This window comes from Lissotriton helveticus, chromosome 9 (genome assembly GCF_964261635.1).
Source record: "Lissotriton helveticus chromosome 9, aLisHel1.1, whole genome shotgun sequence".
Classification (NCBI taxonomy): Eukaryota; Metazoa; Chordata; class Amphibia; order Caudata; family Salamandridae; genus Lissotriton; species Lissotriton helveticus.
The window spans coordinates 1,120,402,034-1,120,429,780 of NC_136070.1; the positions used below are offsets into that span (position 1 = coordinate 1,120,402,034).

Here is a 27,747-nt window from a genome sequence, read left to right on the forward strand (position 1 = left end):
AAAACAGTGTCTTCGCTGGAATACAGCCTAAAGGGGTTATTTACAAATCTTTTCAAGTGCAAATTGTGCCAAAAGAAGTGCAAAAACAACCATTGCTCATGTAAAAGAAAATACAGATAAGAATGCTTGGTGTTAATGGAGTGGAGATTTTTACTGGTTCCCCATTCCCAATATTGAGGTGCATACATTTAAGGCTAGCGAATTCATCAAAAGAAAGCACAAAGTTTTCTTTCTTTGATTGTGAGAAACGGTAAAATTAACCATACCCTTTTTGTATAAAAAAAGGTATGTGGTCAGAAAATAAAGGATATGGAAATTGATTAACAAAATGTATGTGGTAAAATGCATGCCTTAAAATAAGTAAAGGCAGAGGTGATAAATCGGTTCAAGGTAGCTACTAAACAGGATTGTGTAATTCGAAATTACTAGGTACTATAGTATAGCATTAGCCATCTGCCAAGACTTATACCACTTTTTAGAGGCCCTGAACCCAACTTAACAAACGATATAGCTGGAGACAAAGGCTATTTGAACATACCGCTCGAGTGTAGAATTTTCTAAATGAAAAAAGAGAAGAAGGAATATAAACATTGGAATGTGGAAGCAGCATATACCAGCCATTATTGACCCCGAGCCCTTCAATTGTCTTCAATGGAGCTCTCCACATTCTATTTAAAAAGGTTAATAAGTAAAGTGGTGCAGGGTATTGTACTAAACTTGAATTTAAAATCTAGTGTGGAGTGAAGTGCTACCTCAGAAATTAGGGAAATAATGTGGTAGATCATATGACTTGAGTATGGATCATGAAAATGCGGTGAGTTTAAGCCCTCACTCTTTCGGTACTTGGCAATGATCGGCCCATAGATTTTAATGACACCCAAGTGCCTCCTTGTCGGGTGCAAAGAATGGCACCTTTTCAGTGAGAGTTAACGGGAAAAGAGGTATTGAATTATCTTGAAAATATATTTTGACTTGAAACAATCAAATATGCAATCATTTTAAGCTTTATATTTCTCTCTTTGTGGAATTTGGGACTTTGGATGCTGTGTGCTTAATTCATCCATAGCAGCGTAACAAGATGAAATTAAAGACTTTTCACAACTTTGTCCCAACTCTGCCTGGAAAACCCTATTCTTATTTTACATTCATTGATAGTCTTCCTGAAAGACATCTGTGGTAAATTTACCAAGGATTGTCAAAGCAAACAGGTGCAGATCAAGTGGCTTTGCATTACTTTATTTATTCCCGGTTGTTGTATCCATGCATAGTCTGCTATCTTGGAATTGATATATTGTATATATACAGGTTAAGAAAAAGCATTCTAGGATGGCCATTGTGCATGTGCAAACATGTGCATGTGTATGCATACACGAACATGTGTATGCACTCCTGGCAGTCATCCCAGAATATTTTTCCTTAATGCAAACAAGTGCAAGCATAGGAGTGCATGCATAGGCCTGCATGGATGGCCTTTTTAGAATGGTTTAAAAATCATTCAAAGATGTCCGGCTGCCGATACAGCAGTCAGGGCACCAGCAGTCAGAATTATCGGTTCCCAACCTTGCAGAGGAGGTTATTGGCAGCTCCGGATTCTCTAGACCCCTGGGATTGTCAGAAATGGAGCCCCTCGCAGTGTCACTGCTAAGAAGCAATACATTTTCAGTAAATGCAGATATGAATACTCCTCTTGTTGGTGCAGCAATGCAGGGGATATTATTATCCGGACCTTGGTTAAAGAATCCAATGGGCTCTCAAGATCTGGAGGAGGGGGGATTTTAATCCCTTGCAGACCAATCTGAACTCTTTACCTCAAGCCAGGGCTTATGGAGGAAGATTTAGGGTCAGAGGATTCTCTTGTTCTGAGGGACCATGAAATAATAACCACTCAAAAACACAAGATTAGATCTAAAACAAGTGGTCAACAGCTAGACAGTGATGGGAAAACAGCCTGCAGGCTCAAATGGGAATACTCTGCTACCAGACAGGTCTACAATGAGGATATAGGCGATCAAATTGCATCTCAGACTGATCCTATTCATTCGAAAGGTCTTGTATATGCCACACTTAAGCAGATGCAAGGGGAAGCCCGTCAAGAAAATCGCAGAGCACACCGGTCACAAAAAAACTACAAGGGTCAATCCAGAAAGTGAGCAAAATCGGCTCGGAAATGAGAGAAAGGGGGACCCACGTCAAGGAGCGGACAGTAGCCCATGGAAGGAGAAGTTGAGAAACTACAGATACATAAGGAGCTGCGGGACAAACAGGTAGAAGACGTAATGTGGAAGCTTGAAGACTTCGAGAATCTGCAACGCCAAAATAATCGCAGATTCTTGGGGCTAGTGGAGAACACTGAGGGCAACGATATGAGAACCTTCATTGGAGGCCTTCTAAAGGGTGCTTTCCCTGAATTATCACACTGGAATTGGGATGTCGAGGTACAGCAAGCACATCGTTTCCCCTGGACTCAAAAGAAGAACAATGTGACAGGGCAATCTGAACTTCCTAAGGCAGATCTGGTCTTCTTTGGGAATTTTCTCCTTCAGCAGGCTTTATCAGACAAAGCAAGGCCGGATGCTAAACGCTCTTTTGATGGCTATACCTTATTTGTACAAGCGGATTTCTGCCACACTACCGTAGAAAGGAGGTGGAGACTATGCCAGATAATATAATCATTCCAGACACTAGGCTGTGAAGTGTATCTAGTAAACCCAGCGCTACTTAAGGTTATATGCAATGGAAGGGTGCGGATGTTAAAATCAGAAATGAAGGCCAAATATTTCTTGAGGGAGCTCCAGGAAAAGAAAGAAGGTGCCACTCCAAAAAGACAGGAACAGAATGGGCCTTAATATTCTGAGTGAGCACAAGCGGGCAGGACTATGGTTACATCAATATTGAAAGAGTGGGGTGATGGGGCTAGAAAAGATGAGGATAGTTACACCACTTGGTCATGATATATATTCTAAATCTTTTTTAATCAATGTGGGGGGATTTGTTGACCATTATTTTGCTTAGGGACTGGTTAACAGGGGTATCTCAAGACGGGTGGAGCAGGCAGCATCACATAGGTCAATGGTGACCTATTTGCTTGCATATGGGGGAGGGGGTGGTTGAGGTGGGGAGAGGAGAGGGGGAAGTAGGATGAGGGGAAGGGCTGGGTAGGGGAGGTTTTTGGGGGTAGGAAAGGGAGGGGGTAAAAAGGGTATATGACGTGTACCACGAAAATTGGAAATGTAAGGTGAAGATGGTTATTTCCGTAGGAAACTGGGTTAATACACAATGTGTGTTGGTTATGTCTACAGTAAAGTCTCATATAGACAATAGATGATGAGCATTTGAATTGCAAAGGTAAATAGCTGCGGTCTGAATGATCGTAGCAAGAGGCAAAAAGTAGCAAAATATCTGAAAATGCTTCAAGCTGATATTGTTTGTCTGCAAGAGACTCACTTTGAGGGCACAAGGAGTAAACTAATAAAACAGCTGGGGGATAAACTTACTATTAATACCACACAGGGAGCCAGGACGAGAGGGGTTGCTATTTTATCTCAGAGGAGAGACATAATATTCAAGAAATCCCAGGCGGTTAAGCTAGGGCGCTGGGTGTTAGCCGAGTGTTTCTACTACAAACATACCTTCAGTGTACGGGTCTACTGGTGATGACCCTACTACAAACATACCTTCAGTGTACGGATATTCTGGTGATGACCCTGAGGTTTTGGAGTTTTTGAATGCTGAGCTAGCATTATGGCCATCACCAAGTACACTTTTCGGGGAACTGAATATTAACTGTTTGTGTGGGATACTGGCGCCAAATAGTGGTAAATGTAAAGGTCGGAAAAGCTAGGTTTACAGAGCCCTTCTATCATTAACTCAGATAACGGGCTAGTAGACAAATGGCCTCTGCTGAAACCCAATGACTCCGGGAGCATGTATTTCTCTGCTCCACACAAAGTAGTAGCACGGTTAGATTATATTTTTACCTTGCGCCAATTGGTCCCTTGCTGCAAAATAGAAAAATACCCCTGAGTTACGATGGGCCATAACCCCCAGGTATTGAGCGGCAATATTATAGGGGTGGAAAGGAAAGAGATAAACTGGACTTTTGAGAGAGGTTTGTTGAAGGATCCGAGAAACAGTTGGATTAAGGAGTTTTTTTAAATCAGTAGGAATAGGGCAAGTAGTGGGGTGGTCTGGGACGCGTTCAAGGCAGGGGTAAAGGGGAAACACTCAGCTAGAGCGTGCTATATCGGGAGAATGAACTTGGGCAGATAAAAACCTTATATGAAGGTTTGGCACGCACTGAAGAAGAGCTAATAAGAGCTATAGCTTTGGGCACGCCCATAGAAAACATAACGTAAAACTCAACTTAACCAAAGCTGAAATTGGGGATATCTCAGCCTCCAAGACAGCCGCAAAATTGTTGGTATGGCGACAGGGGTGCTTTAAGTTCAGTGAACATGTAGGACATGTGCTGGCAGTACGTTCAAGGCAAAAAAGGGTGATGGGAGACATCCATGAGATCAAAGATGAAGGGGGGAATCTAGTGACAGACTCTTCAGGCATACGGGAGGAATTTATAAATACTATAGGAAATTATACCAGGAGGAACAGAATGTTGAACAAAACTCAGAGAATATCTTGAAGGTGTTCAATTAGAACAATTCACTTCTGATGATGCAGAAACTTTGGAATCTTGCTTTTCAGAGGAATAATTATATAGCGCACTGAATGGCCTCTCTACTGGCAAGGCAGTGGGACCTGACCAAATTCCTCTTGAGTTCTATCAAACCTTTTTCACTGTTTTAGGGCCCGGTCTCATTAAAACACTTAGAAAGGCTCAGATAGGGAACTCTGTTCCAGAGTCTCGGGCTCAGGTTATAATTGTAGTCTTTTTTTAAAAAGGCAAGCCCCCTCGGGAGGCAGGCTCTTACAGACACATTACCCTCATGAACGTCGATGTGACAATATTCTCAGAGGCATTAGCATCATGACTAAGCTTAATTGTTGGTAAGGTGATTCACCCTCGACAGCATGGGTTTATACCTGGCAGAGGTACTACAGAACATATCCGAAGGGTGATAACGCTGTTTGATACAGCAGCTGTCTCAGGAGACCCTATGGCATTGATTCTATTGGATGCCGAGCAGGAGTTTGATAGGGTCTTCTGGCATTATCTATGGGGCGCCATCGAGCGATATGGTATAAGAAAGGGCTTTAGTAATGCAATTCAGGGCTTAGATTGGACCCCAGCAGCCCGATTAAGAGTTAATGGAGGGCACACAGATCCGATATGGATAGCAAGGGGGACTAGGCAGGGATGATTTCAGGAACGAGAAACCAAAATCCTCCCATATGCCGATGATCTGGCAGTTGTCACACCTGATTCCAAGCAGCACTTGTATTAATAGGGGAGGAAGCTCTGACATTCAAGAAGATCTCTTGGTATTTGCTCACCCAGCAAAAAAACCAGATAGGCATAAATGACTTAATTGATCTGGAGGATCAACGGGTGACCCAGGCAGCCACCTATTTAAGGATAAATATCACCTCAGAGCTTGATCAAAAAGTAGAGGTAAACATAGCTCCAGCTATATAGAAAGGAAAAAAGGACTTCGACAGGCTGCACAATCTCCATCTTTCTATTGTCGGTCCGTGTAATATAATTAAAATGAACTTTTTGCCCAAGTTTTCATATCTCTTTATGGCCATATGCCTGGAATTTGAAAAGCATTGGTTTAAGGGGTTGGAGAATATGTTTAATAGATTTATCTAGGCACATGGGAAGACTAGGAGAGCATGAAAAATGTTAACACTAGCACGAGAGAGTGGATGAGAGGGGTGCCTAATCTTAGACATTAATATTAGGCTGCAGCTTTACAATACATTTGGGGGTTGATGAAAGGGAAGGCAGGTGGAGTCAAATTGGGTCACCAAACGTTTATGAACTACTACTCAGGGTTGCTTTCTGAAATATAGCGAACCCAACTATTACAAAAAAAGTCAGATTTAAAACTTCATCAACAGCTTTTCAGTTATGGTTCACCTTTAAAAGAAAAATGGGACTTTGTAGAATGAACTTCTACACTCAACTTTTTAGGAACACGTGTACCCAGGAATTTTTCAGGATAATATGGCAAGATGGGAGGACGCGGGTATTCGGTTGGTAGGGGATCATAAGGATTCAAATGGGTTTCAGCCATTTAGTGATATCCAAACTAAATTTGGAATATATAGGAAAGGTTTTTTAAGTACCTACAAATACAAAGCTATTTAACTAAGAAAAAAGGAGGGATAAAAGGCTTCAATAAAAATAGGATCATGTAGGTGGTTAGGGGCAAAACAGGCTGTACCATTAGGAACATTTATTCAAAACGATCCTAGTACAGCCAAGACACCCTTGAAAAGTAAGGAGCAAAGTGGGAACAAAGACTAGGTATAGATCATGGTAGCATTTTAGACTCCATGGAACTTGGAAGGAAGATTTTGGGCTCGGCCGGACTACAAGCACAACACTACAAAACGTTGTTTGTATTATACTACACCCCAGCAAACATAGCTCCATGGGGGGAGGGAGGGGCTAGTTGGGATCATCTGCCCCCGCTGTAGCAGTAATTAAGCCAACCAAGTACATATGTTCGCAATGTGCCCCAGGTTAGAAATTCTGATAAGGGAAATAGAAATGTTTCTAGACCAATCGCTGAAAACAAAGATAAGGCTTACTGCAGAACTAATGCTACTAGGGGTTAGTAATAATGAAATACCGGAGGAACATCAATATTTCCTATTTCTGGGTATTGTAGTGGTCAGAATTTGTATATCATCGGCATGGCGGGATCCTCTGGCTCCTACTTTTCAGCAATGGTTAGGGAGGCTATTAGCTATCTTCAATTTAGAAAAGGGGGTGTATGAAATAAAGGGCCGAAAAGCAAAACAACTAGGGAAATATATCTGGGCCCTGATATATAGCTAGAAGGAGGAAAGATGCGGTCCTCGATCGTAGCTGATAATTCAGCAATGAATGTAGGTATAAAGGTGCTTTTTTTAATCCAATATGATGATAAGATGCTCTTTGCTTTTTAAATTTATTATCGATATTCTATTATGCTATATTGTATATTTATTGTCTCCATCTGTGGAAAAACCTCATGAAATGTAGGTATAATTAATGTTGGTGATGAAATAAAAATATTTAAATTAGAAAAAAAGGAAAGTCCCGACATCATTAGTGGAAAGATTCAACTTATTCAGTCAAAACACAGTGAGACCTTAATGCTCCATGGCCATGTCAAACACAAGAATAAGGAGAAAAGTCATTGAATCAAGAGAAAGTAACTAGGACTTAAAAGAGTGCTATGTACTCATGAGCAAGGAGCAAACCCAAAGCCCACACTAAATTCAGATTGGCTTCCATAGGTATTTTGCCTACCTGTCTGTAGGTGAGAACTGAAAATTAAGTCAGCTAATGATTAGGAAATTGAAAGGAACTGATCTGGATGCATTACTAGCTGTACTAACATGTTCAATAGAATGAGAGAGATTCACGCTTTCTTTGAAGGAGGAGTGCATGTCAGAAACAAAAGCTCTACTGCCGAGCACATTTTCCTAGGCAATTATTGGATGTTCGTGCTTAAATCAATTTGAAGTAGACTGTTTTAACCTGCCCAACACGGGGGGAGTTGGAAGGTGAAATATAGCTCTGTACTCCAGGCAGAACTCTCAACTTCCTACTAGATTTTAGGATATACATTTTTTACCAAATGTAAACAACCAAAAAATCTGTACTTTTTTTGATTAGGAAAGGTCTTTGTCCACTGTACCTTGACTCTTCCTATACACCGTTCTTAAAATCTTAAATTAAGCCCTGCACTGCTTGTTTACCCAGGGAGTCAAGTGTAATATAGAGAAAGTCGCTATGTATTACAAAGTTAGCAAATTTAAACCCGTAGCTCGATGTCTGTAAGAGACTCCAGTGGCCTTAAAAGGATTTGCTCTGAGAACACAGTCTGACACCGTCTGGTGCAGCACTTCACCCATGCCTAATGTCACTGGATGCTTGCCACTCTGCGAGTCTGAGAGTCGACTCGGTCATCAAAACAATTTCTCCTTTTATTAGACATATGTGGGTTTACTCCCTTATTCTGCACCACTTCACAAAATCCAGCAGCAATGCCATCTGTACTAAGAATATCAAATGGATAGCACCACTGATATAAACGGTACCTTCCAAGGAAGAAATCAAGCTGAAAGCACATAACTAACCCGGGAAAGAATGCTCTTTTTCCTGGCGTCCTTCTACCATATTGGGAAAAAGCAAAACATCTTGAAATCATAGTTAAGCCCTCACGGTTCCCTGAAGCCATAGTTGCTGTGGGCTACAGGCAGGTCACATGATCCATTGGCTGATTGGCAATATGACCACTCATCCTCTCCCACCTCTTGTGTGTGATCATAGTCCTCGCACCTTCTGGCGGGCAGGTGGCGCGGTAAACGGGCCTTCCGGCTCCCCTCCACCCCCTGCCAATAACATTCTTGCTGAAGACTCTACAGGGATGCTATGAGCTGGTTTCATGGACGTCATTCTCTTATTCTGGGTAACTTCAGCTGCATTTACGAGTTTTAAGTGGAGGGCTCCTGCTGATGCACAGCTCTTGCCATCATGGAAGTGCAGGAGAAGGGTCACACAGGCAACACGCCCTCCCGCGAGCCACCTCCATAACATATTCTCTACATAAGTGAAATCAGCTAAATTATATTAATCATAATTTTGCAGCCTTTTCGATGGTAAAATGTGAAATATATGAGATAAACAAACACACAGGTTAACATCTAATAACATGAGAGAGCTAGTTGATATATGCAGGAGTTTAATACATCAATATCTTGTGGAGCAGTGCATATATACACAATACACACACACACACTAGATTTTAGGTAATCCTCTGTATCAGTTATTAATGTTATCTTAATCTCGCACAAATATCAATGGAACCTCAAGTCATCAAGAGTTTGATCTGCCTTATCTTTTTTGTTTTTGTCTGCCTTCTAAGTATTTCACGGTTCTAGCATGTCTAACCTTTGGTTGAATAATTCGATCAAATTCCTCTTTGTAAAATGGATACATTTTACGACTGAAGTAATTAAAAGAAAGTCCTTTTTTAAAAGTAAATACAGAAGAAAATGTATAATGAATTAAACAGCAAATTTAGACATGCTGTGTTGGTGGCAACTGTAAATATATATATAGAATAGCATGTATTACATTTCCTAGGTAGTGTACTTGCTGTTTCTATAACCTAGTATAAAAATTTTAAAAGTATTGTAAAAGCACCAAATTATAAGTTTAAATGATCACAAACCTGTTTAGCTCCCTACTGCGTATCACGCAAAGCCCTGTGATTTCACACTGAAATAATTATCATTAGCCCAAGACACGCACACACAGGGATACAAATGTCCTTTTAGGGTATGTTATCTCGCCTTTGTGATCTCTTCTAGCTCTCTGTATTCACCCATTGTAAAATGTACTACTTCAATTAACTACGAGAACAATATTGATTTGCATTTCTATAATGATCACAGAACAGATTTAAATATAAGTAGCTTGGAGGGGAAAAACAGCAATCATCAACATGCTGCTTCGTTTTCTTTCACATGGAAACATGCTATTTAATAAAAGAACAAGGTTTTCCTAAAAAGACAGAGCATTTAGAAGTTATATATTTGGATCTGGTGGTATGTCAATATCACAACACACATTTGTAGGGCTGTATATCAGAATATCAAAGTCAAAGTTATCAAATTACAAATTATTGACTTGAGGAAATCGATGACAATTAAGTAGTGAAGGTGAGGGTATAAAGATATGTGGAGATTTAATATACTTAATTCCCCATTTACGTACTTTGGCAATATATATTATGTAATGGTACATAAATGTGGCGCAAAGAATAGCAAATCTATATTTACCCATATATAATTAATTTGGCAATTTTGTGGTAGTAAATATTCTGGAATTTTTGGTTTTTCGGTTAACATTAAAACTAATAGTCTATTTAAGCACCCATCTGTAGCAAAAAGGTAACTAGTGCAAAAACTTCACTTAATATACGAACAATATATGCATGATGAGTGTTGTGCAAGAACAATAAGCCTTAGGGTGTCAACTTTGCGGGCATTAAAAAACATTTTGTTTCCTCCTCTTTGTTAATATACTTATGTGGTGTACTATTGTCTCCTTCTCACCCAATCTCTTTTATTAGTTTATCTTGAGCACTGTTATTTGTGGACAGTCCAATCAAAAACACACTATATAAGTACCCATTGTTTGAGAGACAGCATACGTAAACTGTGAAGAAAGAAGTATTACCTTAACTACCCTAATGAGGGTTTTTAATTGATAGATGTGTAGCTGCAGGTCCATCCGATCCGTCAGCCAGGTGCACACGACATTCATCGAGCTGGTGTACCATTGCTGAAACAGAGACAAAAGTTCTCCAGCAAGCAAGTCGTAACAAAATACATGCAACAAGCACATCACATGGTGGATGCCACATGGACTCAGGAGAGGCAACTACCAACCTATGCTATTGCAACCAACTATTGCTTTCATGGTGTTGAGTGACACATATATTTTATGTAGTCTGGTCAACCTCCTCCATCCACAGCCTTTTCAGTCAACTTTTACCCATCACCACGGCCAGTGACATCAATGTCAGGCTAACAGGCTTGCATTGTTTTCAATTCCTACCAAAGCCAAGGTCTTGGCGTACCACCATCAGGTTAATAAATTAGCATACTCATGTAGTATTATAGCAGGAAGCCATTTTATATCCATTGCCAATGGAACCCACTTTCAGACCTCGCTTGCCACCCAATGGCTGTACTGCGTGGAATTACCGTACAGGATCTTACCATCAGTTTGCAAATTTGGGGAGCTTATCATATTAAGCACTTGTGGAAGTAAAATGATTGTAAATAGCAACCTTAATAAAACCAACGCAACATTTTTTCAGTGCTGCAAATCAACCGGCAAACAAGAACGCTTGACCTCTCTTGGCAACAGTATATGAGATAATTTTATCCCAAAATAACAGAGAAAATGAAGAGGCAGCCACAAATGAGCTCACTTCAAGCTGTTGGAAATCATACTTCCCCTTCAGGCGGCAGCGTTTTGCCTCTTGTCTGTGAAAAATGCTCGAAGCTGTGTCATTGCAGACTGCCACCCCTGCGGAGCAGGAAGTCTCTGGTGTGCTGAGATTTTTAAATACTGTTCATATATTCATAAGAGAAATATGAACAGTGCTAGAAAGCGTCAGCACTAAACATCGCGAGCTGCACTAGACTGCGTTAATTTGAGCAGCAGTAATTAAATCGCTGGAATAAAATGAGGAGGCATTTTGCACAGTAGGTAGAATTCAGAGACAATGAATAATGCACTTAAAACATGCACACACACGAGACATCTGCCGCACAGTCGGCAAATGAAAAAGCAGCTGATGTGTAAGTGAATATATATAATTGATGTATCAATACGTAACAGAAGCAGACATTGTTTTGTATATTTATGTATGTTGTAAGTCACTAAACATTATTAAAAAAAAAACTACCAAAAATCACTCATGTGACCAAATTCTCATTTGAAAAAAATAGGCATTTATCACAACCAAATATTTTTTATCTACAAAAAGTAGATACACTTTTTAGGCAGAATCCTCTAACTGGTCTTATTAAATTGGCAATAAGAACATATTATGAAGGGCATTGCTAAATCAACTCAATATAGAAATCTAACACAACATGATCAAGTTCTGAGAAAACAAACAAAAGGCACAGTTGTGCTCTACATTGATCCTACCTTGCCAAGTCTCTACTTGCTATTATCTTAGATGTCGTCTAGAAATAACTCCACACAGGGATAACCTCAGTAATGTCTACTTAATGCAAACATTTGCAATGGATTTATTAAACACCTTGCAGTTGGACTATCAGATATATCCTCATATGCAACGAGGGAACATATTCAAAGGTCATCTAATTCAGATGTAAGGCACTAGGTACATGGGCGTAATACTATGGGACATGATTGTGCAAAGTGACCCAAATATCAAATCATACTTATTAGCCCTTTGCATTTTGCAATCCGCATATGTTTCAGCTCTTTGAAAATAAGTGCAAAAATAGGCTGATAAATACATTCGAAATAATACATTATGTCTGCAAATTATAATTCAATTGCTGCTTTGCTTCTGGCACATATAGGGTTAAATGCATGTCTTTATTTCCCCCAAAAGAAAAATGAATTGAAAGATGGTTCGATAAAGCAGATCGAACATATGACTGTGAAAGATTTTTAGCCTACGCATGAGCACAATACACATTTAGTTAGGTGCCACCATATCAGAAGGAATTCATACCAGAAAAATAGAGCAGGTCTTCTTATTACAGTGGTTCATGTTCTTAGTTTTTCATTCCAAATCATTTGCCCACATCACACATATGTGCACCTTGTACTTTATGTAACATTACGCGCCTTATCATGCAAATTGCACCAGTGCTGGGGAATTTGGCTGTTGTGGTGAAGAATTTTGAACCAACTTTCAACCGACCTTAGTATTGAACAACTGCTGCAAACTGTGTCTTATGTACTAATCGGTTGCAGCAGATGTGCGTTTTGCATTGGCCATCGAGGCAATTGTCACAACAAAACTTCCGAAATCACTCCATAATAGCTCATAACCAGTACAAAATTGACCGGCATAGCTACAATATACAAGAAATTACCCCAAATCTTCAAATTGTAAAAACATTACACTTAAGTTTTATGCAGCAACAGAATTGACCTGCACTAGAAGTACTCACCTCTGAAAAGTAATGAAGTACTTTTCTGCAGGGCCTAAACACAACCTCTTTATGCAAAGCACCTACACTCGATGGTATATCATTGTGTAGTCTACTTGTGAGTTGAGTTGATAGGAGAATGACTTGCCACATTGGCATATATCGCCCCATTCCCATACATGATTGTATTATGGCAGAAACTCAAGGGTTTACATGGGTATAGAAACATTTGCTCTGCTGTCTCATCACTTGACATAGTCACTGAACCTCATTGTGAATTGTGATTTTTTTTTTTAATTATTTAAATCTTTGTTTTTCTAGATTTCCTCAAAGCGCCTTCTATAAGGCATGGCCAATAATTAACATCATGTTGCTTCCCTTCCATCACTTCAGATATGATTTTGTACTTTAATATTTGTTAGGAGCTGATCCCATGCACAGCCCAAGAGTTTGTGTCCAGTGGAGAAGTGTGGCTCAATGGTTAGAGCGGCAAACCCTGATGTGGAGGTCTAGCCCGGGACCAGGGTTCAATTCCCCGCCTCGGCGGGTCTTGGGCTCAAAAATTCCACGGACCTGATAATTCTCGCCTCGGTGCCTATTCCAATCATGGAGTCCCACTCTGCAACTCTGGGCAATAGCTTGCTTAATCTCCACAACGGCCCCCACAACGCTAAGGATGCCTGGCCTCCACCTTGGGGGTGCCCAGTAGTGGACACCTCACAGGGAAAGCCAGGATGGGTTCCACAGCGGTATTCGTACAAGCGCCTTGAGACCATTGCGGGTGAGTAGTGCTCTCTACAAGTGCCAAATTTACATTTACATTTATCTTTAAAAATTACTGAGGAATCTCCTTAGAAATTAAAGTGAGACAAGATTTGATTGAATTAAATGAATGATGCCTACAAATACATTGCAAATGACACCACTAACTTCTGCTAAAAAAACTTTGCGCTACAGATGTATAAATGCACAATTTATATTTCGCTACTTTTTGTTATGTACTTACATTTTAAGTTTCTAATTCCCCCATGCTTTCCATCTAGTAGGTATTTCAAAGCACTCCACTGGAGAAAAGGGTATATGATTTTCAAAGCTATAACAGTCGTGTGGCTTACCTAATGCTAAACAAATAACATTAAGTAGAATGCAGAGAGGCACTGAAAATAATGGTTAGTTTCTTTAAAAGAAAATACCCTGAAGTCAAAAGGCAGTGCTCTTCTTCTGTCTTTAAAAGCATAGGTAAAAACTTAGTTTGTTTCCTGTTAAATCCAGTCGTGTTTCATCTGTTTCCCATTTAAGTTCATGTGCTCTCCCCTCACCACTGCTCGGTAGATTGTGTTGCTGCAACATCTTTTCACGAAAACAAGAAAAAAAGGGACCTCGTCTTCATTTTTTGGCAGAGACAAAACCTGAATTGCTCAAACTAAACACCTCTTTTCACATCGCCTCTTACCATTTTCCACTGTAATCATTAGACTTGGATTGTTGTCAAACTTTCAAGCCTGCATTTTTTGTGGAGAAAAGGATAATAAAGAAGCCTTTTTTCTTCCTAAACAATTTGGCAAGTAATCAACATTTATTCTGTAGAGTTTGAAGGGCGTGGGCAGTCTAAACTTCAAAAGCTATTTTCCACCCACTTTAATACTGCTTTGCTTAAGCATTTTTAATCTTTCCCAGCACTTTAAATTAGCTGAACTCACGTTTAACAATTGCTGTTCCTCCATTTAAAGCAGCAGTCACACCCTAAACACATTCCTCCAAAAGATATTTTAGGCACACATACTGAATATTTCAATATTCTATCACATTACTTAAACTACTTTTTATACCTCTCCTCTTTAATCAAAACTGTTATTTTAGATCTCGCTGACTTCCTTTGAATAAACTACACCTGAGCCGTCTGTCTTTCATACCAAAAAACACAGAACCATAAGGCAGATCTCTAAAATAGCTTTACAGAAGATTCTTCAAGCACAACCAATCTGTGCTGGTTAAAAAGACAAACACATTTAGTTTACGTAATACATGTAGCATATAAAATAAAATTTGGAAGACATAGAAAGAACCCGTTCTAAGACTGCAAGAGGAGTAGGCTGCATCAATAAATTTACATTCGTTTGTAGTCATTTTGGGCAGCTGCCTTACAGGAATAATCTAATCAAACAAAATGACTATTACACATTTTCAAGAAATTCACACATTGGAAACAGTAATGTAAATTGACGAAACAAAGATTGTTCATTATGCGAAGTAGCTGTAGACAAAGAATGTGGCTGAGTAGATTATCTCTTGTAAAGGGAGGGTGCGACCAGTGATGTACCAAAAAAGAGGAGTCATAGAAGCAATTATTTCCAGTCTATTTATAAGTGAACTTCTGGTGGAGCTTATAGTAAATGTAAACGTATATTTGCTAAACTGTTAATTAGTGATAGAAGCTCCAGTTGTATCTATCATGATGTGAAGTCTTCTATTATCAGCAGTGCGCCTTCTTCACTTCTCTATCCCTAGTATGCTTCCTATTTGCTCCTGCTGTAGAACCAGGTCTCCTTCTCATCTTATTGATCCTCATTGATACAGTCTTCGTTCACTTGGCCTCCCCGACCACCTCACCAAACTATTCTAGGTCTGCCTCTGTGTCCAAGCACCACTACTGATGAGTAACAGTTTAGTAAACACCAAAGCCCAGCATTTTGGCAAGCAATTCCATTGATAAGAAAGACCACTACTTAATGATTGGCTTCCATATGAAGCTCGGATACAATCAAAAATTGCTTGTATGGCACACAAAGCCGTCCACTTCAAGACCCAGCTGTACCTTGCTCAGAAGCTGGAGCTCCCATGTGGTTCGAGAGTCTCCAACAGTGACAGCACCCTTTTGCTCAAACCACATAAATTCAAGAAAAAAGACCTACTATGGAGCCTTCTCAGGTATGGCTCCGAGGATCTGGAACTCCCTTCCCCCCAAAGTCAGGGTGAACCCTTCCACGGTCCTCTTCAAAAAAGAAGTCAAAGGGCTCCTAATGAAGAAATTTTTGCCCCGGTCTGGCTTCTCCATTTGATTCTGGGCCCATAGCTGCTGGTTTGTGGCCCAGCTGACTGGCTCACGAGAATGTTGGACATTATAATACTGTGAATTTTTTGCTTTGTTGATTCTGTTTTGTTTGCTTGTACCCTTCTTGATGCATAAACGGTAAAGCGCTCTGATACCTTCGGTGGTCATGTTCGCGCTATATAAAACTTTCTAAATAAAATAAAATTATTCTACTTCTGTAATGCTTCACAAAGGGTGGACTAGGAAAGGGGCACTGAAATTGGTGATGCGTTGTAAGAGACATCGAGACAGAGACTTGCATCAGAAGAAATAAATACATGAACAGCCACTGTGAAAAGGGTATAGAGATTGGGCAAGAAGAGGGTGCAGGCATGAAGACTAGGTGGGGAAATTACACAAACAAAGGGAATGTGAATGGAGGGAGAATGATGGGAGAATACAACCATACATAATAAAGAAGGAAAGAGGCAAGAAAGGAACGTATCATGGGTTGTTCGCATTTAGGATAGATTTAGCATAGTTAGTATTTGCCATAACCACCATATTAACAATGATTTATCTGATCATTTAGACTAAAACTTTGAATGAGGTTTAATGTGAAGAAGTAATGACTAGGACTTTAAACTAAGTTTCATATCACAAAGTCGTTAGTAAAATGGAGTGAAGATCATGAACCCTTCTGGAGTGCCCAGAGTGTTTGCAAAAGTGATTGAAGCTGCCGACCATAAAGTCATATATTTGAAGCATGATATCCCTAGGTAGCTGCACAAACAATGGCTTAAATATCCGAGACAACAAAAAAGGAGAGGGATCAACAAGTTTTAATATCCAATAACCTCAAAATGTACAAAATGCTGAGCAACAACAAAGAACCAACGGCGGACCCCAGAGGCTGCACCTCTTTACTGTGTTCCCTTTGTATTTCTTGTTGATGTGATGAAAGTGGGTGTGCACAAACTGTTCCTGCCATTGGGAGATGCTTACTGCTAGGCAGAATTGAGGTACTTCTAGAAAATGGGGCAGTGCACTACCAGGTGTGTATTGTTCAATAATGAAGACTGGTCAGTTCATTGGTGAAGAAGTATCTCTTTATTTCAAAATCCATCATATTATGCAAAAACCTCAGGCTGAGTGCACACACTTGCCAGTCCCTAACCCTTCTCTTTTCTGCATTTTAGCCACCCCTAAGGTAGGCCCTAGGTACCCCTGTGGGCAGGGTGCATTGTAAGTGAAAGGTAGGACATGCCCTGATGTGTGTGGGATGTCCTGATAGTGAAATACTGCCAATTTCTTTTTTTTACTATTGCAAGGCTACCTGTTCCCATAGGACAGAATCAGGAGTTTTTTTTAATAATATCTTATAAACATAACTGGCCCTGGGAACAAGGTAGAAAAATAAAGTTTAGTATGCCTGAACTCAGAATGTCAAAGTGCATCTTTTAGTATGGGTAATTTTTACATTCTGTGTTTGAAAATACTACTTTTAGAGAGTAGGACTTTTCTTGCCTAACCATCCAGTGTGCCTATGTTAGGTTTGTGTATTGCAAGTCTGGCTTTTGGATGACAGGGGCTGGAGAGGAGCAGCAGCTCCAGATGTTTGATAAGTCAGGACTGGGCTGAATAGACCTGGGATGCATTTAGAATAGTGGGAGTAGATTTCACCTGAATGGGTCTGCACCAGTGAGGACAGAACTAATTTCAGCTGGGTACAGACACTCTCTATAAAGCTAATGGGATGATGTTCCTCTTGCAGTGGTGCTTAGTTAATTAAGATTAGAGGACCAACTACTATCAAGGAGATGGTGGTGGTAGAGCCCTAGGAGGGAGACGGATCATCTGGACCTGCTCCTCGCTGGGTCGGCACTGCAATATCCAACGGGCACCCCCGAAGGGGCTCTTTGTCGGAGATCTTTTGTTCTTTAGCCATTTGATGAAGTGAGGGTGTGTAGATACAGTGAAGTGCAGTGGGTGCATTAAAAAAGGTTAGATAATCCAAATAACACTTTTATTCAGGCTGGTTATCCACCTCATTAAAAGCGTAAAGAGTGGCAGCTTCCCTGACGTGAGGGTTCAGTTGAAGCTATGCTAATCTCGTGGGGTCAACATGTTTCTTGCCTTATGGTTATTAAAATCCGTGGCAATTCTTCAGGACCTAATATGTGAATATTACTCTCTGATCCAAAATGGGGAAGGCAGGTGGGGGGGATAAGGTAAATCGGGGTGGTAACTTCTTCCCAGGTAATGTCAATTGGAAGGGCCCCCAAAATTGCTCCCTGGCACTTGCCATGTTTCACCACAACAACAGATTCAGTGCCCTGGATTCAGTAGATTGACGGTTGAGGTGTAGATCGTTCGCATCCACCAAAGTTGATAACAAGAGCCTTTTAGATATTAGGAATGGCTTTTTGGAGATGAAGCGTAAGATTATCCAACATGGCTTTGTCGAGGGTGAGCGCACTCCCGCAGTAACAAGGGGCACTAGTAGGGGGAGTCCTACCTGTAGACATGGTGGGCCCCCATCTACAGCAATAAAGGAAATGGGAAGGAGCCCTGGAAAGGGAGAGCCCAGAGGTAGAGCACACAGGGTGAGGGGGGACAGCAGTGGGACAGGGGGGTGGGATACATACACAAAAGGCTGACTTACCATCCGGGTCAACCAGCTGTAGTATTAACAGGAGGGTTACAGTAGGGGAGGGAAATGGCAACATTAACATCCTTTCTTGGAATGTGGCAGGGATAAAAAACAAACTGATATGCCCAGTCTGTTCATAGACAAACATGACATTTGCCTCATGCAGGAGACATGGGCTCTGGGAAATAACCAGCGGAGTGGCTTTGCTACTTTTAATATACTAGCCACAAAGAGGGGTAGGGGCCGACTATCAGGGGGGCTAAGTATCTGGGTGGGTACGCACCTGGGAGCCAAAGCAGAACAGCTGCCAACCAAGTCACTAGACATACAATGTGTGCTCCTAACCCTTCCAGTTAAAAAACACATTGCTTTGATCAATATCTATTCCAGGCCAACGCAGAGTGGGCAGGAGTCTAGCGCTATTGAACAGTTGAAAGAATTCATATTGAATCTCGACCCATAGTATATTTTAATAATAGGGGGTGATTTCAACTGCCAGTTTGAACCCCTTAGTAACCTGAGTCTAGATGAGCCAGACACTGAGAGCCACTATTGGAACATTCCTGAACCCTTGATCTCACCGGTCAAAGCATGGACACCGTTGGTCTTACAAATTAACTCATTTACTCTTTCACTATCCTTGAGGTCTTGTAACGGGAGGCTAAAATCTGACAGACCTGGCCTATCGACATTCAATAGAGAAGGGCAAACATCGACCATAGATTACATCATGGTTGAATCTAGATCCTGGGATAGGGTTTTGGATTTTCGGATCCAACAGCGGATAGACAGTGACCACAATGCTCTGGTAATGACACTCAAGCCAGGGAGCTGGGGTCTGCTAAACCCAATAGAGCCCCACCCTGTCCAACAACCTCTCCTTTTACACAACAACAGACGGAGAGTAAAGTGGCTCCACATATTGGGCTCTCCTAATAAGCTAGCACACATATACCAGCAGGTAGTGCCGCATCTTAATGAAATGGCTGGGGCTGGGTTGCTGGGATTCCAAGCTGGGTGGGATACAAGGCCTGTCGAAATTCACAATCAGCTGTCCCTCAAGATGCTTGAGGTGTTTTACCCGGAAGGGAGTACCAAGGAAATATTGGTTCTGACCCATCCCTGGTATAATACCATCTGTTGTAAAAAGAAAAGAGATTTAATTGAAGCTATTAAGGCCAAGGATAAGCCACTGATCAAGAAACTTTGACTGCAGTACAAGCGGGTGATTGAACAGGAAAGAAAGAACTGGGAGGTGGATAAATGGGAAGATCTGAGAACAGCTTTACAGTATAAGGACCTGAAATCATTTTGAGCAATAGTTAGTAATGGTGGAAGGGAGGAGAGAACAGCAATAACTCCTAACATAGCTCCAGCAGTTTGGGAAGCCCATTTCGGAACCCTGTATGCACACTCGGGCAATGATGATTTAGCTCCTTCAACCCTGGACTCCCTTCATGAGTATCGATTGGGGGGGTCCAGGAGATTACCATCATTGAAGTTGAATCTGCTATCGTCAAGCTATTACCCAACAAAGCGCCCGGGCTTGACAAACTTCCTGGGGACCTATTTTGGTCAGAACCGAAAATATGGGCCCCCTATCTCTGTGTCCTGTTTAATTCCATCTTAATGGGGATGGACCCGCCAGATACCTGGTGTGGTGCAGTGATAGTCCTCATCCACAAAAAAGGCTATACCCTGTTACCTTCAAACTACAGGCCTATCAGCATGATAGACATAGCTCAGAAGTTGATGGGACAAATTATTTTGGATAGAATCCAGGTCTGGGTTGAGGAAAACGAGATTCTGAGTACTCTCCAGGCCGGTTTCAGAACGAACACGTCAACTATCGACCAGATATTCAGACTTCAGGTACTTTATTGGAAAACTGTGAGTGTGGAGGGTGGCAGCCTCTACCTCATCTCTGTGGACCTGAGGTCTGCATTCGATCTGGTACCTAGGGATAAACTGTGGAGTCCTTTGGATCTTGGTATCCCACTATACCTCCTGGATGTTCTAATAAGGCTGCACACTGACACTTTTGCCCAGGTTAGATGCAGAAAACATGGAGAACTGACAGCCCTTTTCCCGGTTGAAAAAGGGGTGCGCCACCCTTTTTAGTCTATTTATCAATGGGCTTATAGATCACCTTTTAGGTATTCAGGATATTGATGCCCCAAGACTAGCCTCAGGTAGAGTACCCCCATTGATATTCGCGGACGACACCCTGTTGTTATCCAGGACATCAATGGGCATCCAATGTACCTTGGATGGCTTTGCAGACTTCTGTGCGTTAAGAGGCCTGGAGATAAACGTATCTAAAACCAAATTCATGATTTTTAATCCTCCAAGGCAGACCCGCCCAAACCCGGTATTGAATGGCATTCCTCTAGAGAGAGTAAAGACCTTTGAAGATCTGGGTATCATTCTCGAGTAACACCTGGGATGGGATGCCCAAGTAGCTAAGTCCGCTTTAAAGCTAACTCAAAAGGTGAGCGGGCTATCAAAAAGGCACAGAGTATCTGTTTACAAACCAGCCGCTCCAGTTATAGAAATTTATAAAGTACAAGTGAGAGCGGCTTCTATATATGGGGCGGAACTTTGGGGGCACTCTAAGCCTATAAGTCTGACCAGGGTTGAACACTCATTCATGAGGAACTTGTTAGGATTGCCAGTTAGCACTCCGGTAGTACCTCTTAGGCTGGACCTAGGTCTACTACCTATGGAAGAGGAGGTGGCACTAAGGCCACTTACTTATTGGAGAAGACTTTGGTCCGTACCGCAATTGGCCTCCTACCGAAATGAGTTCAGGGAAGTGTGGGCCGTAATTAGAACTAGGAAAATCCCATGGCTAATCCACATCAAGGAACTTTGTGGCAGGATTGGCCTACCAGAGCTTTGGGGATCACCTGATGTATTGTGCCCGGCATTATCCAGGGTGGATTTGGTATACCAGTTCAGGCAGCATAACTTACTGGCTCTACACGCTAGCTCATCTGCTGGTAGATTGACATCCCAGTTCCTCCTAATAAAAGAGGAGTATAAAAGGGAGGACTTCCTTGACCGGATTTAACCAGCATCGGCAAGGAAGTTGTACATGCAATTTAGAATAGGTAGTTTGCTGCTCAGGTCCTTTAATAGTAAATGGGACCCGAACAAAAATACTGATTGCCCAGCATGCAAACACCACTTTGAAAACGAAATTCATGTCCTTTTTTTCTGGCCTGAATACCAGTCGGTGCGTAACCGTTGGGTGAAACCAATCTGTAGGAACCTGGGTTTTAGAGAAAGTGACAATGCTTTTAGAGTACTAAAATACGACACGCACCCTCGGATCGTTTTTGCAGTCTCCCGTTTTCTCAACGGTATGTTGCTAAAACGTAGAATTTTTTTTAGGAAATAAATTGTGATCTAGTTATTGATTAAATCGAATGTATACTTCGGATAACTTTTGAGAATGGTTTAATCAGATTTTTACATGGGGTGGTTTTAAAGTGTAAATAGCTGCGTGTATATATGATTGTGACTGTTAGTGATACGTTTTATGTTAATTAATATTGAAATGTATTCTTCTATATATTTTATCATGTGCTTTTATGGTCCACTGTGACCGAAATAAAGTTATCAAAGAAAGAATATTGAATCTATCTACACACATGCACTGTTACCTGACCGGCCCCTCCCACGGACCCACATGGTGCAGTTTGAGGGGTAGGCCAGGCATTGTACGGTGTGGCCACATGGTCGACCATTGGCTTCCACTGGTTGGGAGCGGCCACATACACGCACAATGTCATGCTAGTGGGTTTTGGCACGGGGGAGTCGGGCTGGCTGCTTAGCGACTACCCGCTTGCGAATAAGAGTGGACAGATTTTTAACACGGTGGTTTACCGCATACCTCTGCCCCACTAACTTGTGACCTGTCCACCTTCTTGCATTTCATTTTATTTTTCAGGATACCATACTCCAAGGTGTCTGATTAATTCACTGCACCGGCAGAGGCAACATTTCTGAGAGTGGGAGGTGAGCTTTAATGTGACAGACTGCACATTTTCTCCATCATTTATGTGCCATACCACGCTGATAGTAACAGCCCTGCACTCATCACCCTGTATGTTTGCCGGCTAGTTCTAGCGATTCTTTTTAATGAAAATTCTTTTTAATGATTATTTCTCACAATCATCGCCTTTGCTAGGGATAAGCCAGTCTTCTTATGTATAGTAGGGTAGTGTCTAACTATATGTTTTTAATATGAACCTGGGGTTGTAAGTCATGCCCCCAATTTCACGTATACTTTGTCTACTGCTTTTATTTGCCTAGTTTGCGTTACACTTTCTCTATTAACGTATGGAAAGGAAAACATTAGGAGTGTGGATGTGAACACTATGTGACCACAACATGGATGTTTACAACAATATACAGGAAAACTTATACATACTTTCATGTCCTTTTCTTTAGGTCATCGAACACCACTACTGAAGAAGCTTGATGTTGTGATTGTCTGTGGTAGTTAGCTATTAGCCGCACCACTGAGTGTAGATAGATTCATTATTCACATACTAGGTCCTGAATTGCCGCAGATTTTAATAACCATAAGGCAAGAAACATGTTGACCCCACGAGATGAGCGTAGCTTTAACTGAACCCTCACGTCAGGGAAGCTGCCATTCTTTACGCTTTTAATGAGGTGGATAACCAGCCTGAATAAAAGTGTTATTTGGATTATCTAACCTTTTTTAATGCACCCACTGCTCTTCACTGTATCTACACTTGCAAGGGCCACACACCCCCACTTCATCAAACGGCCAAGGAACAAAAGATCTCCAACAAAGAGCCCCTTTGTAGGTGCCTGTTGGGTATTGCAGCGCCGACCCAATGAGGAGCAGGTCCAGATGATGAAGCATGACACCTAGCTTGCTGGACGTGTGAGGACCCTAGTTCCGTATTAGCGGGATCCTGTCTGAATTCCTCTCCCTCCTAGAGCTCCTCTACCCCCACAATCTCCTTGATGGTAGTTGGTCCTCTAATCTTAACTTCCTAGGCACCACTGCAAGAGGAACAGCATCCCACTAGCTTTATGGATCTCACAGGGCACTAATGCTGGACCTCGAATTAAAAGCCCTACAGTCCCCCATTTTTGGAGAAATACAGACACTTTCTGCCTTCAGAAAACAAAGGATTGTGTTCTTTAAATAGAGGAGCCAAGACCCCATACTTTTAGATCACTTGCAGGAATCAAAAGGAACCTTTGCCAAGGAGAAGAGCCAAAGAATCTGTGGAGTAATACTGCCCCTGTGCTGTTTGCTGCCTGGGGTTGGCCTGCAGTGGCTGCTAGCTGTTAAAAAAAAGGAGTAAAAGGACTTTGCTGTTTGCTTTGTCGCCTGCTTGCAAGATGATCTCCAAGGGCTTAAAACTGAGCTTTCCTCCTGTTCTGAGGTCTCAGGGACACAAAAACTTCACCCCCAGCTCCCCTGAATTTCATTGCTGGGAATTCTAATCTGCAAAGAGGTGCCTGCTGCTGTTCTGGACCTCTAGAGACACTTTTCCACTGTGAGCTGGAAAATGGACGCAAATTCAAAGAAGCAAGGCGCATCCGCACCTGTTTCTGACGCATCTCTGAAGAAACCGTCGCAGCACCTGCCGTGACTCGAGAAATCCCACATGCCATATCGAGGGCTCCGATCTCCGAAGTCCCAGATCACCGCACCGAGTCTGACGCAAGGCCTGCTGTGCGGCTAAACGAGTTCACACATCATCACCGGATCATGCCATCGCATCAAGGCACCAAGTCTGTCGCATTGTTGGGGGACGCAGTAAGAAACCAACACATCACCTCCCCATGCAGTAAGAAACAGACGCATCACCTCCACTTCGGTAAGGAACCAAAGCTTAACCTCCCCAGCGCTGCAGTAAAGAACCGACGCACCACCTCCCCTGAAGCAAAGAACCGATGCATCACCTTCCCTCAGTGTAAAGAACCAACCCATCACCTTCCCTCCAGCCCGTTTTGTTTGTTTGGCACGACACATCCAAGGTACTTTTGTGAAAAGTGTTGCATTTACAACTTGCATTGAACTGAACTATTTCTACCATTTTAAAGCCTTATTTTTAATACTGTATTGTGGATTTTGGTCGTTTGGCCTTGTTTTGGTTTAGATAAAGATTATTTATTTATTTTTTTTCTAAACTGGTGTGGTGTCCATTTGTAGTGTTTTCACTGTATTAGTGTATGTGTTCACAAATGCTTAACACACTGCCTCTGAGATAAGCCTGCCTACTCGTGCCAAGCTACCAAGAAGGTGAGTTGTGGTTATTTTAGGAGTGTATCCTCCTTACCCTGACTAGAAGCAAGGGTATCTACCTCTGCCAACAATCAGCTTCGATGGTCTGAGTTATAAGAATGCTATTTTGAATCTCTTGTATTTTGGTGTGAAAATTGCCAGTATGTTCACAACCACATGGCAGATGAGGCCTTACTTCGTTGGCATGCCACTGGATCTGAACAATCTTTTGCAACCTTAAACATCTCTCTGGCTTTATCACCTGCCCTTTCTATCCTTCCTTCATAGTACACTCTTTTAGTTGAGGTTATCAAAGTTGCATATTTCTTCAGCGCATTTTTATACAGTATTTTAGTCTCTACACTATTTTTTCTCCATGCCCTTTTTCAGCCTCTTTTTTTCTCTTGTTTAAGGGCATCACTAAACCAAGGACCAGAGATCCTATTCGTGCCAGGCGCCCGACATGACAAAGTTTTTTCACATAAGAACCCAACCCATTTTCATATCCTTTCATGTCAGATTCAATAAAATCTGAAAGAGTTGGCTTGTTATTATCTAAGGCAAGCAGCAGGTTATTTTGCGTAATCTTAGAAAGCGGTCTTGTAAGGTGAGTAACATGCTCACTTACATTGCTCGGGTTAAAAATAGGCCGCTTCAATTGGACCCAATAGCGAGCTGTCCATGCTAGGGGAATGGGCTCTGTAAGGGCCAAATGCACATTTAAGATACAAATAAAAACTATTGGTCGCAGCCGGGAAATCAAAGTGAATAGAGCACTGTGTAGACCATGCTGGTCCTCTGCCTATGTTAGTGAAAAGCTTCTTAGAAGATTATACAAAAAAAGCAGAAACATTAGGGCATTGATTACATTTGAATACTACAAATGCAGTTAGACAAGTTGAACAACTAAAAAAGATCTTTTCCTGACGATGAGATAACACAAACAAAGCAACTAAGAGTGTAATTATATTTGCAGACATCAACACTGATCTGTACTATGCAAATCAAGAAAACATAATGGAGAAAAAAGTGTCTTTATGTCCTATATTGTTCTTCGTACATTTGACGTGGCACTTAAGTAAGCCGGAGGACATCACAAAGAGAGAATTCTTGCTTGTAAGGGGAAAAAGTGAGCACTAGAAAAAGAATAATCAAGCTTTAACAAAACCAATAGGTCTGGCACTGTCCGCCAGCCTTTTGGTAAATCTTGTTTTGTTTTGTCAAGTGTTTTGCAAAACTTCATTGTTCAGAAAGCTGCCAGGCCTTCATCAAAATAAAACGAAAAAATTGGGCAAAGGCAAAAATATTTTTGGGTATAAAAAAGCACACATTTCTATGGTAATCTCTGGTACTGAATAGGGAACTACTTTGTGTGGTGATGTGCTCCTTGAGAAAGGGCAGCATGTCGTAGATCATAGTAAAGTAGCCCTTGATGCATGTTCAAGTAGGTGGAAGAAAAGGGGAATGACAACAACCACAGACAAATGGATGACGAGTGGCTGAAAACCCCTATAAAAAAATTATGTTTTGCCACATACTTTTAATATCACCAACATTTCTTGGCTAACAAAGGCCTAAAAAAGCCAATCACTCTGCCAGCCTCTTGACTTTGAGAAATAAAGCAGGTAAGAAAGAATGAGAGACTGAAAGAAATATGTGAAACGGAGTCCAGAATAAGCGTGTTCTGAAGACTTGTGCACTTATGAATTCACATTGTATAATATTGATGGCTTCAGTTTGTGTACTTCATACATGGCAAAGAGAGGATAACTTAATATAGAATAGTTGCAAATGGATGCAATTAGTCAGATAAACAAAGGTTGCTCCAAAAGGACTTTATAACAGCATTCGGAGGAGACAGGAGCTGATAAAGATGGAATGTGCCCTGTGCCAGGAAGCATCCTGCTATCACACCAGGCTCTAAGCACAAAGCCAGAACTAGAGTAATTATAAAGTAATAACAAAAAAATACTGGCACTGAAGAGACTACCTTGTCTGTGGATGTGCTAATTGTGAGCGAGCACAATGCAGTCACTCAAGGTGAACTTAATCAGTGCCTTTAGTAGGCTGACCCTCTGCCCCATGCTGCATGTTGTAGTGGGCTGAAGCAAAATGCCAATGGATGACGAGAAGTGACTGAAAGTCCCTTTCAGGAAGTATGTTACACATATACATTTAGTAAAATCAAAAGGTCTTTGCCAGCACCAGAACTAAAAACATGTAATGAAATGTATTTTTAGGGCAGGAAGAACACAGGATGTGTTAATGAGGCTAAAGAAAGAAAATGAACCACATCAATTATTCAACAAGGCATTGATATCGGTACTTCTCAAACCCAAATGTGACTTACTGATACACAGAAAAAACTAGTGTTGTTTCTCCTTAGTCAAGGAAATGGCTAACATACTGACAAAATAACCTGTGCAGTTCATATCTTAAAAAACATTAATAGAAAATTTACAAATACTATAACACTTCATGTGGCAGGTCTTGGATATCATATTGTCAAGTGAAGTTGGGTTGTGGGACAACACTGTCAGAGCTAGGAGCACAGTTAGCCATTAAAACCAAAACTATGTGGTTAGGACCATGTCTACTATTAGAGCTGAGATACAATTAACAAACCACCCATTTGGACAAAATGGGGTAATTTTAAGAGCTATTTAACACTCAAAGTAGAACCCACTTGCACCAGGAATTTTAATATAGGCATGGAGAATGTAATTAGTCTTAATGCTCAAGAAACTATCAGAGGGACAAACATGACACTAACATCAATTTTTTAACTAGCAGCATTTTTCTGTCAAAGGTCAAGTTCAAAATACATTTTATTCAGCTAAAAGCAATAAAAGTCAAATAAAATACATTGATAAAATTCATCATTGAAGATGCACGTGCCAGATATAAAAACAAGATCCCAAATACACAAAGTATCAAGTGCTTCAAAAG

The 27,747-nt window shown here is 41.2% G+C and overlaps 1 protein-coding gene across 14 annotated transcripts in view; it reads right to left on the reverse strand.

Annotated features, from left to right (window-relative positions):
* CADPS (calcium dependent secretion activator) overlaps nt 1–27,747 on the reverse strand; it is a 1,592,252-nt gene that overhangs the window by 10,548 nt on the left and 1,553,957 nt on the right. For all 14 annotated transcript variants that reach the window (XM_078661538.1, XM_078661533.1, XM_078661537.1 and 11 more), the window contains one exon: nt 10,364–10,468. In XM_078661538.1, the coding sequence (XP_078517664.1) occupies nt 10,364–10,468 (105 nt within the window). The remainder of the gene's footprint in view (nt 1–10,363; nt 10,469–27,747) is intronic.